The sequence below is a fragment of the Orbicella faveolata genome, unplaced genomic scaffold (genome assembly GCF_042242905.1).
Source record: "Orbicella faveolata isolate gen_17 unplaced genomic scaffold, um_ofav_v1 contig_26, whole genome shotgun sequence".
Classification (NCBI taxonomy): Eukaryota; Metazoa; Cnidaria; class Anthozoa; order Scleractinia; family Merulinidae; genus Orbicella; species Orbicella faveolata.
The window spans coordinates 20514041-20529482 of record NW_028301554.1 but is presented as its reverse complement, the minus strand read 5'-3'; the positions used below and the strand labels follow the sequence as shown (position 1 = coordinate 20529482).

Sequence of the window (15442 nt, the reverse complement as noted above, 5' to 3'; positions counted from 1 at the left end):
AACTAACATGATTCCCTGGAGGAGCCAAAAATTATACGCCTTTTGCAAGTCAAATGAAACAAAAGTGTCCTTGATCACTTGGCTTCCGTCATTTTCAGGACTACAGTTGTGTTGTTTTGAGTTTTTTGAATGATAAATGACAAAAACTGTGTCGGTTTAGGATCTTCCCGTGAATTGACTTTTGCTTTTCTTCTTCATTCAATTGCTTTTCAGTGTAGTACGTTTGCAAACCTTTTCAAATTAGTGTACATTTACAAACCTTTCCAAAGTTAGTACCTAATAAGAAAAAGTTAAAATCTTTTTTATAATGGATTAAGTTTGGTGTTCAATCAAGATCACATTCGTTAATACAAGTTAGTCTGTCCTGAGTGCCGTTGTACCAATACTGTTACACGTTGTTTTTGTTAATTTTTTTTTTTTGATTTTTTTTTTCTTCTGGATTTCATTATTAATGATATTGGGGATCTAAAAAATGGGTTACCATTTTCAGGGGGATGGTTAGGTGATGGGTTTAACTAGTAGGGGACCTAGTGTTCTTTTGTATGCCCACCTGCCTCATGGCGAATATGTAAAATAAATAAATAATTAAATAAATAAAATCTTTCCTATCAAACAATACGCAGTTGGGTCAGTTGTGACAACATGTGGTTTTGTGTAGTTTCCAGGATAGCTTTGCCCATGTTATTTCGTGTTTTTTCGTAGAAGAAAGCTCAACAAAATTGATTTTGTTTAACAATTTCTTTCCGACGGAACGTTCACTTCCCGTCAAAGTATTTTAAGTTTAGCGACACGTGCCGCACTCGTTCTTCATATATCGTATGGTCAAATACAGGTGTAATGAATGATTCAGTAAACCAATCAGAATGTTATAAATGCCTTATTCGAGGTTGAAAATTTATTAATCCTTCGTTATCACTTACTAATGCAAACTTAGCTCATTTGTTGCACGATGACACAGTTTGACGGTAGATAATTTAGTCGCTTGAGTTTATGTAATAAGTCAAATTATTCTCGAGTTTTGATTGATTCTTACTTATGATCTATTGGAGGACAAACGTATAGATGATATTATTGATATTTTTTTGGTTTCTGTATGATATAAAACAAGAAGACTCCATGTTGCCGTGCGTCTGTTCGGTAATAGATCACAGACGACATCAAAATGTGGTAAGAACATCAGTGGCACACTCGCCCACCGACTCGAGAGCCACTTTTTTGTTCTTAACACATTTTGACGTTATATGTGATCTCTTTCTGAACAGAAGCATGGCAACATGGAATATAGCGTACACGCTTGTAAAACTAGACGACACTAGGGTTTATTCATTCCTTGTCACTTTATTTGTTTACATTCTATAAATTCATCGCCATTAAAAGTTCAGATCATTGATACAAGTAAAAGGCATCTATGCATAATATTTTCCCTTAACATTATAATTCAGACCCATTTATCCATACTCTTTCATGCATTACTCGTGTAATTGGTGCACTTGGTTGATCTAATTTTAAAATGCAGGACAGGGTTGCATTTCACATTCCTCTTTATTGTAGAAGCCTGGTTCTGATTTCTTCCAGCCAAACAAGCGACTAGCATGCTTCTTGCAGGGCAGAGGAACTAGGTTCCAATCGATCATACCACGCCCTTTCTTACACAGCCACTCGTTAGCACAGGAGAAATAATTCTGACAAAAGAACTTCTCGGCAGGCGCCCTGGGTGATGGGTGCCCCCCCTCCACAATATAGTGCTTGGTTTTATCGATTTTGCTTTTCAGGTCTTTTGCTTTGCTACCCCAGAGAATCCAAACTGATGGATTGGTTTTCTCGTTGATGAACTTCATCATTTCTCGGCTAAATTCTCTCCACAGTTTTATGTGCGAGCCAATCTTGTTCTCAACTAAAGTTAAGGCTGTGTTTAACAAAAGAACACCCTGCTTAGCCCATTTTATCAAAACACCCTGGGTAGTATTAACACAGTAACTTTCATTTCGAGCCTCAAGGACCACCCTCAAGACGCTCTGGACAAGTCGGGGATGTACCGAGGGATCTAGACTAAAAGAGAGCCCTGTTGCTAGCCCGGGTTGAGGAGCTGGATCTTGACCCATGATTATGGCCTTCACTTTGTCAGGAGGGACCATATTAAATGCTCTGAAAATCCATCCTATTTTTGGATTTAGTCCAAACCCTTGGATTTGAGAGTCATTCATGAGGCGATCGGAGATTCCTTGCATCATTTCCTTGACGTCTTCTCGGTTGAAGAATCCTTCCCATCCTTTAGGCGGGCAGGCTGACTCGTAGATGATCTCCATAAGAGTGTGTGTTTCATAGGAGGCAGTCTCCAGTAACCCCGTGCACATGTCATCGTGGGAGGCTATATCCTTAACCGAGCTTGTGTGAACACCACCTGTAAGATAAATAGAAATGTACTTAAGCTACAGTGCTTTTGTTTATGTTTCTATATCGTACATGAGTGATTCTGGAACAAACTGACCTCTGTTCACGTATTTATAATTCTTTCAGTCCAAAGAGTGATCATCATAAGCGATGTCCTAAAAAGAAGACGGTGATAAAGGACTCCAGTCTTGTAAAAGCTACGGGGAAGTACATTCCTGTGGTCATTGTTGCTCATTGTGCCGGCACGAGGTGGTTCTTACTTTAAAGTTTTAGATGAAATTCTCATATGTGACCGTTAAGTGAAAGCAGTTGAGGCTTATGAGGAACTGTTCTGTCTTCGACATTGTAAAAATTAAAAAATAAGAAACCTGCGCGCTCTAGATTTGAATACGGACTATAGCTTACCACCACAGAGAGCCAAAATACAAGACGTTAGAACCAAAGCCACAAGCTTCATTGCTGCTTCCGGGATAACAAAGGTGGTTTACAGACAGTATTAATCTAGGAAAATAAAAATAGAAAATACTTTCACTGAGGGATGTTGTTAACTTGGGAACACAAACGTACGTCGAGGACTTACATATAGCCTAGACGGATAAAAATCCAGTCAAAAGGGATATGAAACAAATTCCTAATTTTCCCTACTGAAATTTGCTGTTAGACTGGAACGAAAAGAAAACACCGTTTTCTTTGGCTTCTTTAAGATCAAAGAATCACCATAAAAATTGCATATTTATAAGTGACACGTATCTTCCGAAATAGTTGTGTGAAAACATTGATTGTTTAGGAATACAAAACGTCTTTCGCTTTGAATGGTTATATCTGCCATCCCTCTTTAGTGCGATTTTCCTCTTTTCCCTTTTGAGTCACAATAGACCAACGCCGGACTTCGAGTGCAGTGCAGATATCGGCCCAAAAAAATTATCAGTCTAATTAAGTGGAGAAGAATTTATCAATTGTTGGGCAGACAAGTTTTTCTACCCGTCAGTTTGCTACGGCCGTAGCCAGAGTAGATTGCATTATAAAGAGCACGAACGTGTAAAGTTCTTCATTCTTTTAAATATTTTGCGTTTATAAAATCATTTGAGATTCTTTAGATCTATTTCGTTTCAGGGTATGTCGATCATTTGGTCCATCAGATTCTTTGACGTAGTTTCGATCTGTTAGATCTTTTGGGTTCATATAACTGAATTACATCCTCAGAACAATTTAGCCCTGGGACGTTTAGTACTAACCGTTAGAAATTTTCCTTATCAGTCTAGTTTTGAAAATCAGCGCAATAAAATACCCTAAATCTACCTATCGTTCTTTACGTGCCTTTTCTTGGCTACTATATTGAATTTTTTACATAACAAGCGGGTGAGCATTTAGCTTGAGCAAAGTCTATGTGTGATACTGTTTTTTCCATCTCTGGTCGTGTATAAGTCTATTCGTTAACGTTTTATTTTTCTAGGCTAAAAACTGTCGCTTATTATAATCCTATTAAAAAAGACTCTGGAAAGTAAAGTTGAATAACTACATATGTAACGAGAGCAAGGCTCCTGTGTAACTAACACTATAAGTGACATTGCATAATTATAAATTAACACGTATGCTTAGAAATAGCTGGGTGAAAAAAATGGTTGTCTCGGACTCCAAAACAACATCTTTGTATTCATTGCTTTGAAAAGATTGTACCAGACTTTTGACTATTCATAAACTTTATCTCAATATGCTGTACACAAACTATCAAGGATTTGACCATTCAAAGCTTTCTTTTCGCTTTCTTGTACAATACGAAAAATGCTAAAATTGCATCCACCAATATTCTTCATAAAAATTATAACAAAATTGTCGTTCAGTCTTTTTTACTACATTGTGTCTACCTGTATTGCAAATTCATGATGACATTCGATTAAATTTTGCCTTTGTGACTATATGTGTGCATATATATATCCTGTATTTTCTTTCTTCGCCAAGAGGCAAGTCCCTTGTTTGTGAAAGATCGTTTTTGTTTCTTGTACATCGATGTAGTTTTGCGTTAGTTCTTTCTATTGGCGAACAATTCAAGGTTAGATCCGAATATGATACTGCTATTGTCTAGCACGAACAGTTCAATAGGGTTTGTACAACCATACATTAGCAAATTAATCAACAACGTAACGCACATGAAGTAGTCCTGAGCGGATTGTTTGAAGTTATGTCAAAAAAAATTATCATGGTTATTGTTTATAAAGTTATTTTCTTTTTTTGTGTTTTTTTCCCTCTTAAAGCTCAAACCGTTACTTATACATATCTAACTAACAGAAAAACGAAATAGATGATGGCTTTTCATATGCACTTTAATTTAAGGACTGTTTGAGGAACCTTAAAGTCTAATGAGTAACTGTCATATAGACATGGGTGGTCTTAATTTCCAAATGCGCACATTTACAAGTTGAATACGCTTCACCATCAAATAAAAGTTATAGAATAGGTGGTTTCTGTTGAAAAACATTTACCTCGTACTCAGAGCAACATGCTATTAGGAAAGTTACTGTAAATGGCTATATTGACCAATACTGAATAGTTTAGAAGTTTTACCATGAACCGCGCTCCATGCATCGCATATCGAGACTAGTGAGATCTGACTTACCTTGGGTGTCTTTGATTAATTGTATCAATGTCTACCGCAACAAAAGTTGTCCTATTACAAGAGATCCTAATACAAGACAAAACCTACAGAAAATAGATATATAAGGGATTATTTTTTAGTTGCACTTTGCTTTTTTAGTACAAGAAACAAATTTGATATACGATCGTAGTCAGTGTCAAAGTTCTCCTATCTTACTTCCTCTGGCAGAAATACAGTCCGAACCGAGTCAACTCAACAATGGGTGTGCCATGGGTTGGACCTGATGTGGCATTTCAATCCGCTGTCGATGACACTTCGTCTTTGGTGATTGGTTGCGTTGATATGGCGTGACATTTCAAAAACCGGATATTGGTAAAAGCTGTTCAAAACCCTTAACAACGGCGACTGTTTTTAACGAGAATTCAATAGAAGTCTTGGTCTAATATTTAAACCTTGTCATAAAAGTTTTCTGTGATTAACTTTTGTCAGGCTTAGGCCCACGACGTCATGGCATTCCATGTGTTTAGATGTTTGGTTGTTTGGTTGTTTGGCTGCTATGGTGGGTATACGCCCAGGGTATACGGCATTGAAACGTGACACGCCAGCACAAAGCAGCGTGGTCGCTGAGTGGAATGGGCACTAGTAACTTCATGGGGGTTCGTGCACGCAAAGCTTTTAGCCAACAGTTTGCCGCTGAGGAACCAAGAAAGCCTCTTAGACGAGTTCCCTGAATAGTAATAAGCTATTTGATCGTGTTTTTCTTTTTAGTTGACTAGTATTTGGGACTATTGACTCGTATGCTGGCAATATTGACTTCCATTATTCTCGGTAATTTTCTAAAGGCCGAGGCGTTGTTAAATTTTTTTTTTAATGGAGAGCCAAAACAGGGCTTTCTTCTATTCTTTTAGTTGATCTGATAATCGGCATACGGAGCTGTTCTTTTCTGTAGTTCATTAATTACAACAACGTTTGAAAAGCTGTTTGAATTTCTAACAACCTTAAGATGTTTTTGTTTCGACAGGACTCGATTGAAATCGCCAAAGGACTAAAAATTGCGTTGAAAAGGATTTAAAACGGTTCCCTCCGGTCTTTCTTAATATAAAAGGGTCGCACATGATCTTTGCTTCCTTGTCACTTAAAGACTATGTCATGACCGTAGTGACGATGCCAACTTGGCAGTAAATATTGCTGAGAATTTGCATATTTTAAAGACCTTTGTAGTTATTAGAAAGGCTCTACTTATGCCACAAGAGTGTTTTCACGTGACGTCAGGACAGCCATATTGTTCCAAAACAGTGAAAAGGCGGCCATGTTAGTGAACCAAACTAATCCTTTGGTAGTTGAACTCTTTTCTAATGTAGGCACTTCCTTTAGTTCGTTTTTGCAAACACATTGTACCTGAAGACTTTTTTTCCTACATCACGTTTCGTTAAGACTAAGATTAGTATATCCACATATTTCGCGTCAAAATGTTTTTGTCAAACATGTAATTAGTTATTAGTATCACCCAACTAGTGGACTAATGCAAATCCTGCATTTTGATTGGCTACGCTACTAGGGGACTATTAGTAATAGTCTTCGAATAGCGAAATTGGCGCCATCGAGCGTGACGCTTTCTTTCGTTTTATTCCCAAATAAATATTTCTTCAAATTGCATTTGCTAACTTTATTATTACCTTTTCTGTCCGACTAGTTGGGTGATACTAAAACAATTAGACCCTTCGCCCTCAAGGGCCACGGGTCTAATTGTTAATTAGTCCTTGGTATATACAGTTTTACTCCTCACTGTTATTTTCCAAAATTTCATTTTTCGGCTAGAGGATCTCCACTTTCAGGAATAATTAACCTCAAATTTTTAATTTTATCTCTTCCTCTGGTTGTTATTGCTTTTGGAATGTAATCGCGCAAAATGGTGAAAATGTGAAAAAGGAAAAGGGGAAACTGGCTAAAAACTGTAGCTTATTATAATCCTACATGTATCGAAAAAGACTCTGGATAGTAAAGTTGAATAACTACATATGTAACGAGAGCAAGGCTCCTGTGTGAATAATACTTTAAGTGACATTGCATAATTATAAGTTGACACGTATGCTTGGAAATAGCTGGGTGAAAAAAATGGTTGTCGTGGACTCCAAAACAATATCTTTGTATTCATTGCTTTGAAAAGGGTGTACCAGACTTCTGACTATTCATAAACTTTACCTCAATATGCTGTACACAAACTTATAAAAGATTTTACTCTTCAAAGCTTCTTTTTTCGCTTTCTTGTACAATACGAAAAATACTAAAATTATATCCACCAATATTCTTGATAAAAATTATACCAAAATTGTCGTTCAGCCTTTCGTACTATATTGTGTCTACCCGTATTGCAAAGTCATGATGACATTTGATTAAATTTTGCCTTTGTAACTATATGTGTATCTGTATATTCTGTATTTTCTTCTTCGCCAAGAGGCAAGTCCCTTGTTTGTTGAAGATCCTTTTTGTTTTTTGTACATTGATGTAGTTTTGCGGTAGTTCTTTCTATTGGCGAAACTTCAAGGTTAGATCCGAATATGATACTGCTATTGTCTAGCACGAACAGTGACACACTCGCCCACCGACTCGTGAGCCACTTTTTTGTTCTTAACACATTTTGACGTTATATGTGATCTCTTTCTGAACAGACGCCAAGATCCCAACGGCCAATTCCTTGTATGAGACGCGCCTGCCTTCGTTCATGTAAGTTAGTCTGGAATCATGATAAGTTTATTCATCAAAGAAATATCTAGTCCAAGATGATGAATACAACTACCATGATTTCCTGGAGGAGCCAAAAATCATTTGCCTTTTGCAAGTCAAATGAAGTTTTCTTGATCACGTAGCTTCTGTCATTCTCTTGTTTTGAGTTTATTGAATGGTAAATGACAAAAATTGTGTCGGTTTTGGATTTTCCCGTGAATTGACTTTTGCTTTTCTTCTTCGTTCAATCGCTTTTCAGTATTGTACGTTTACAAACCTTTTCAAATTAGTGTACATTTACAAACCTTTTCAAAGTTAGTACCTTATAAGACAAAGTTAAAATCTTTTTTATAATGAATTAAGTTTGGTGTTCAATCAAGATGATATTCGTTCATGTAAGTTAGTCTGTCCTAAGTGCCGTTGTACCAATACTGTTTCTTCCTTTCTCTCTCTTTTTTTTTTTTATTTTTTTTCCTTTTGGTTTTCATTATTATTCATATTGGGGTTCTAGCTTACCATTTTTTAGGGGGATGGTTAGGTGGTGGGTTTACATAGTAGGTGATTTATTGTTCCGCTTTTGTATGCCCACCTTCCTCGTGGCGGATCTGTAAAATAAAAATGAAAAAAATAAAAATGTTTCGTATCAAACCATACGCAGTTGAGTCGGTTATGACAATATGTGGTTTTGTGTGGTTTCCGAGATAGCGTTGCCCATATTATTTCTTGTTTTTTCGTAGAAGATAGCTCAACAAAATTGATTTTGTTTAACTATTTCTTTCCAACGAAAGCCTTTGATCTTGTAGACCACAATTTACTGATCGCCAAGCTCTATAGCCAAGGAGTAAAACCCACCGTTATCAACTGGGTGGCGTACTTTTTACGAAACAGATATCAACGAGTCAAGCTAAATTCGGATTGCTTCTCGGATTTCAAACCAGTCCCGGCCGGAATTCCACAGGGAACCTGGATTGGCCCATGGCTCTTTTTGGTTATGATCAACGACCTCACAACGAGCAACACCCTCTCTTCCATGTGGAAATTCGCAGATGACACCACAGTCTCGGAAATTGTCCCCAAGTTTGGTGATTCAATGTTCCAAGATACAGTACATGATGTCCTTCGATGGTCTAACGTCAATAGATTCAAACTGAACTCACTTAAGTGCAAGGAACTCAGAATAGACTTTCGAAGGGAAAGTAATTTGGACACTGTTTCTCTTGAGGCTAATGGTAATGCTTTTGAAATTGTGAAATCAGCTAAGATATTAGGCGTCACTGTAAGGAATGACCTTAAATGGAACGATCATGTCGATAATATTACTACGAAAGCATCTCGACGAATTTACTGGCTCAAACAACTCAAGCGCACTGGCATAGACCGTAAGTCTCTAATTCAATTTTATTGTGCATGCATACGTTCCGTTCTAGAATATGCATGCTAGGCTTTCCACTCTAGCTTGCCAGGCTATTTGTCCGAACAAATAGAGAGGGTTCAGAAAAGAGTCTTAAGGATCCTATTCCCAGAGGTTTCGTATTGCAAGGCCCTGGAAGATGCGGGCTTAAAAACACTCTTTCATAGACGTGAGGAATTATGTAGCATTCTGTTTAAACAAATTGTAGAGAGTAATGACCAGCGCAAACTAGCTGGCCTGCTGCCCGCGCGCGATGACAGTGAGAGATATAATTTCAGGACTAGGCATATGTTTTCAATCCCGAATGTAAAAACAAAGAGGTTTAGAAATACTTTCATAATGCACTATGCAAATAAACAACAATTGTAAATAGAATTTTGTACTAGTTTGATGTATTTTATTATTATATAATTTTATGTATAGTTAGGAATTTTTATAGTTTGAATTTTATAAACATGTAGTATATAACACAAGTAATTCAGCTTATAGCTATCTATCTATCTATCTATCTATCTATCTATCTATCTATCTATCTATCTATCTATCCATCCAACGGAGCGTTCACGTCCGGCTAAAGTATTTTAAGTTTAGCGACACGTGCCGCACTCGTTTTTCATATATAGTATGGTCAAATACAGGTGTAATGAATGATTCAGTGAACCAATCACAATGTTATAAATGCCTTATTCGAGGTTGAAAATTTATTAACGCTTCGTTATCACTTACTAATGGCAGACTTAGCTCATTCGTTCCACGATGACACAGTTTGACGGTAGATAATTTAGTAGCTTGAGTTTATATAATAAGTCAAATTATTCTCGAATTTTGATTTGTTCTTACTTATGATCTATTGGAGGACAAACGTATAGATGATATGATTAATATTCTTTGGTTTCTGTATGATATAAAACAAGAAGACTCCATGTTGCCGTGCGTCTGTTCAGTAATAGATCACAGAAGACACCAAAATGTAGTAAGAACATCAGTGACACACTCGCCCACCGACTCGTGAGCCACGTTTTTGTTCTTAACACATTTTGACGTTATATGTGATCTCTTTCTGAACAGACGTATGGCAACATGGAATATAGCGTACACGCTTTTTAAAACTAGACGACACTAGGGTTTATTCATTCCTTGTCACTTTATTTGTTTACATTCTATAAATTCATCGCCATTAAAAGTTCAAATCATTGATACAAGTAAAAGGCACCTTTGCATAATATTTTCCCTTAACATTATATTTTACTCATTTATCCATACTCTTTTATGCATTACTCGTGTAATTGGTGCACTTGGATGATCTAATTTTAAAATGCAGGACAGGGTTGCATTTCACATTCCTCCTTATTGTAGAAGCCTGGTTCTGATTTCTTCCAGCCAAACAAGCGACTAGCATGCTTCTTGCAGGGCAGGGGAACTAGGTTCCAGTCGATCATACCACGCCCTTTCTTACACAGCCACTCGTTAGCACAGGAGAAATAATTCTGACAAAAGAACTTCTCGGCAGGCGCCCTGGGTGATGGATGGCCCCCCTCCACAATATAGTGCTTGTTTTTATCGATTTTGCTTTTCAGGTATTTTGCCTTGCTACCCCAGAGAATCCAAGCTGATGGATTGGTTTTCTCGTTGATGAACTTCATCATTTCTCGGCTAAATTCTCTCCACAGTTTTATGTGCGAGCCAATCTTGTTCTCAACTAAAGTTAAGGCTGTATTTAACAAAAGAACACCCTGCTTAGCCCATTTTATCAAAACACCCTGGGTAGTATTAACACAGTAACCTTCATTTCGAGCCTCAAGGACCACCCTCAAGACGCTCTGGACAAGTCGGGGATGTACCGAGGGATCTAGACTAAAAGAGAGCCCTGTTGCTAGCCCGGGTTGAGGAGCTGGATCTTGACCCATGATTATGGCCTTCACTTTGTCAGGAGGGACCATATTAAATGCTCTGAAAATCCATCCTATTTTTGGATTTAGTCCAAACCCTTGGATTTGAGAGTCATTCATGAGGCGATCGGAGATTCCTTGCATCATTTCCTTGACGTCTTCTCGGTTGAAGAATTCTTCCCATCCTTTAGGCGGGCAGGCTGACTCGTAGATGATCTCCATAAGAGTGTGTGTTTCATAGGAGGCAGTCTCCAGTAACTCCGTACACATGTCATCGTGGGAGTCTATATCCTTGACCGAGCTTGTGTGAACACCACCTGTAAGATAAATAGAAATGTACTAAAGCTACACTGCTCTTGTTTATGTTTCTATATCGTACATGAGTGATTCTGGAACTAACTGACCTCTGCTTACGTATTCATAATTCTTTCAGTCCAAAGAGTGATCTTTATCAACAATGTCCTTAAAAGAAGACGGTGATGAAGGGTTCCAGTCTTGTAAAAGTTATGAGGAAGTACTTCTCTGTAGTCATTCCTGGTCACTATGCCGGCACGAGGTGGTTCTTAGTTTAAAGTTTTAGATAAAACCCTAATATGTGACCGTTAGGTGAAAGCAGTTGAGGCTCGCTAGGAACTGATTGCTCTTCGATACTGTAAGAATTAAAAAAGTTAAAGGAAAGATTTTCTGTTTTAAACTTGCGCGCCCTAGATTTAAATACGCACTAAAAAGCTTACCACCACAGAGAGCCAAAATACAAGCCGTTAGAACCAAAGCCAAAAGCTTCATTGTTGCTTCCGCGATGACAAAGGTGGTTTACAGAAGGTATTAATCTAGAAAAGTAAAAAAAAAGAAATACATTTACTAAAGGATGTTGTTAGCCTTGGAAAAACAGACGTCCTTCTTCGTGCACGCAGATGTACCCAAGACGGATAAAAATCCAGTCAAAAGGGCCGGATATAACACAAATTCCTAATTTTCCCTGCTGAAATTTGCTGTTAGACTGGAACGAAAAGAAAACACCGTTTTCTTTGGCTTCTTTAAGATCAAAGAATCACCATAAAAATTGCATATTTACAAGTGACACGTATCTTCGGAAATAGTTGTGTGAAAACATTGATTGTTTTAGACTACAAAACGTCTTTCGCTTTGAATGGTTATATCTGCCATCCCTCTTTATTGCGATTTTCCTCTTTTCCCTGTTGTGTTACGATAGACTAACGCCGATTTCGGGCTTTACGTGCAGATATCGGCCCAAACAAGTATAAGTCTAATCAAGTGGAGAATAATATTTTTATCCTTGTTTCACCTTATTTAGGTTTCCATAGCGATGCTATTACACGCCGATTAAAATCTTGTGTCAATAGGTCTTATGGCTTCGTCAACCTTTAGGTTATTTTTTAGAACACTCGCAGAATCAAGTTTTTCTTTCCTTACAAAGATCGTTTCAACCGCTCGCAGAAATCCAAGATTGTCTACAAAGCCAGTTGCTGGGATTTTGATGCTTTCTACATCGGTAAAACCAAAAGAAGATTGCATGACAGAAAGACAGAAGTTGGTCACGCCTCCGCTGTTGCTGATCATTCAAGTTCTACCGGCCACAACATCATATGGGACCATTTTGAGATCCTAGCAAGTGGTCAATGTGATTTACAGTGTAAAATCAAGGAAACATTGTTAATACGGGACTTGAAATCCGCCCTAACTGGAAACGTCGGCAGTGAAAAACTCTTTCTTTATTAATTTACACCGGATGTAGTTTCTTTTGTTCATTGTCGTCTAGCTAGTTAACAATACCTCGCTTTAGTTTTAGTCTTTTTAAATCTTGTCGTAGTTTGTAACCGTCATTTCTGATGATGTATGTTGTAGCACACGAAACGTCAAGTTTAATATACCATGCGAAACCTGTTTGATATGTTTGTAACCGCTGTTTGTTTTCTCTTTCTCCTGAAATTGAAATGGCCGAAAAACAAGAATATATTTATCAGTTATTGGGCAGACCCGTTTTTCCACCATTATAAAGAGCACGAACTTATAAAGCCCTTCATTCTTTTAGATATTTTGCCTTTATAGAATCATTTGAGATTCTTTAGATCTATTTCGTTTCAGTGTATGTCGATCATTTGGTCCATCAGATTCTTTGAGTTAGTTTCGATCTGTTAGATCTTTTGGCTTCATATAAATTACATTCTCAGAAAAGTTTAGCCGTGGGACGTTTAGTACTAACCGTTAGAAATTTTTCATATCAGTCCTGTTTTGAAAATCAGCGCAATAAAATACCTTAATTTTACCTGTCGTTGCTCAGTTACGTGCCTTTTCCTGGCCACTATATTGAATTTTCCACATAACGGGCGGGTGAGCTTAAATCATCTAGCTTGAGCGAAGTCTCTGTGTGATACTATTTTTTCCATCTCGGGTTGTGTACAAGACTATTCTTTAACCGTTATTTTGACTAACTTTGCAAGAAAAGAGATACTCAGTTTTAAATTTCGAAGAAAATATAAAAGCGTTTCCTCTAGTTATACCCTGTTATTTCAGAAATTGGGTTTCTTTTATATTCATCAAATGCTAACTTGCAATTACTTACACTAACTACAACTATGAATTTGAAAGTAGTTTCCTTACCTTTTCCTGCCCAAAGATGTGGTCAGACTGAACTGAGAGAACAACAGCTGTAGTCCTTATAAGCCTTAAATGATTGCAATAACCATGCGTGGCACATTTAGAAGCAATAGGTTGTAAATAGCATCCAGGAAGTAGTGGTTGTCCTGGATTACCAAACAACGTCTTGGCTGTGACTGGTTCGAACATAATGTGTGAGGTTTTCAACAAGTGGTAAAGCAGCGTTAGTTTAGGCCACGTACTCCGAGTACGTCAGCTTTTTTGTTGTCAGCTTCTTCAATTATTTCAGTTCGAAATAATTGAAAGCGCAATTGAAAGACTAGGCCGTTTCCAAGTAATCCTTTGCCTTTTTCTAATATGTGACCTGGTACAAAACAATCTATTTATGTGCTTTGACACCCTGTAGTTAATTTTGCCAACGGAAAAACCGTGTGATGAGTCACGATTCTTCGCTAAATTGTGTTTGTTTGTTTTTTTAATCGAAGCACGTCTTACGACAAATTCGAGCCCAAATAAATCTTTGCCTTTTTTTCTCATGTAATCTGCTGTAAAACCATCTACATCTACATTTATTTAGTTGATAAAGTCCCGCAAGACATCACATCAACTGTACCAAACATATATGCACATATGCATACGCTAGACAAAAAGGATAATTAAAAAATAATTCTTAAGTACAATTTACTTAACTCATTTCACCATAAATCCTCGAATACACTCGCGCCTGACATTACCGGGATTTTGTCTCCTCTTAACTAAATTTTGGAGGGATTCCGCATTAGCTGTTTCATCGTGTAGAGCTGTTCTCCTCCCTCTTTAACCTTTTGTTGCCTGTGAGTCTTTTTTTTATGCAACGTTTGGAGATCAATGCTCAACTTAGACCTAGTATAGACTCACAGGACACTTAAGATGTGATACTCGATGAGTCAACTGGCTACAAACAATAATGCAGCTTGTTTCAGACTCTCGACAAAAGAAGTTTCTTTTCCTCGCATCCACGGTGATGGAACGTTTCTTCGATACAACCTGCGACAGCCTTGCGTTTCCACTTTCCCGCGCGGTTAATACGCGAGCCCCACGAGTCTCGCTCAGGATTTTCAAAGTAAAACATCTCTTTAGTGCATTGTCAACCATCATTCGGGTGAGCGACTTAAGAATAAATTCGCCCGGACTAGTTTTCACTAGCCCCGATGTTCTGTCCACAGACGTTTATCTTTTTTGCTACGAGTTATTTGTCCTTGAGCATGCGAGCGATGCGAGCGCGAGAGCGGCTCCGAAACAGGCGCAAAAAGTTCTATTGCGATCTTTTCCCAGCCCCACCCCCTTGCATTTTAGCGCGTGTATTCTACGCGCCGGTTAATATTTCGCAAAGCGAACTAAAGACAAAATAGAGTGTTTTTGGACAGACTATCTTTGAACACACCATTGTAGATCTATGTTTTAATTTCTAGGCTTCTACAGACAAAACAAAAGACGTGGTTTGAGATCAAAGTGTGCCCTAGTTTCTACGATCTGATGAAGCTCTCAGATCTAGAGAAAGTAAGAAGGAAATTTCTGACGAATAGATGTATTTTTCTATCTGAGTAGTGTACTCCAAACAAAGAAAGCCTACATCTCAAAATATTCGCTATTTTTTTATGCTTCTAGTTCATAGGCGGTGTTAATCTCGTTATTGATAATCATCGTTATTTATTAAAAAATTGTCCTTTGGCATTTTGCAGACATAATTTTCCTTCAAAATGAAAATAATTCTGTTACAACATCAGAAAGGTGAAAGGTCGTCACAGAGTGGACAGAGTGTGGTATACTGCGCTT

At 37.7% G+C, this 15442-nt stretch overlaps 1 protein-coding gene across 2 annotated transcripts; it reads right to left on the bottom strand.

The window, feature by feature from the left end:
* Positions 1-1318: 1318 nt before the first annotated feature.
* LOC110069574 (uncharacterized) lies at positions 1319-5291 on the bottom strand. Of its 2 annotated transcripts, XM_089296187.1 has the most exons (4): positions 5201-5291; positions 5006-5088; positions 2797-2892; positions 1319-2401 (listed from the first exon to the last, which is right to left on the bottom strand). In XM_089296187.1, the coding sequence occupies exons 3-4, from the start codon at positions 2846-2848 to the stop codon at positions 1506-1508; spliced, it is 948 nt and encodes a 315-aa protein (XP_089152313.1). In that variant the 5' UTR covers positions 2849-2892; positions 5006-5088; positions 5201-5291; the 3' UTR covers positions 1319-1505. The 2 variants fall into 2 exon arrangements, with proteins under 2 accessions (XP_089152313.1, XP_089152314.1); XM_089296188.1 differs by lacking the exons at positions 5006-5088; positions 5201-5291 and adding an exon at positions 2972-3115.
* Positions 5292-15442: the final 10151 nt, after the last annotated feature.

What these genes read in the sequence shown, in the direction of transcription:
- LOC110069574 (XM_089296187.1), bottom strand. Translation starts at nt 2,848, where the DNA reads ATGAAGCTTGTGGCTTTGGTTCTAACGTCTTGTATTTTGGCTCTCTGT. An exon ending in TATTTTGGCTCTCTGTGGTG is followed by an intron (nt 2,402 to 2,796) that starts GTAAGCTATAGT and finishes TTTATCTTACAG; the next exon opens with GTGGTGTTCACACAAGCTCG.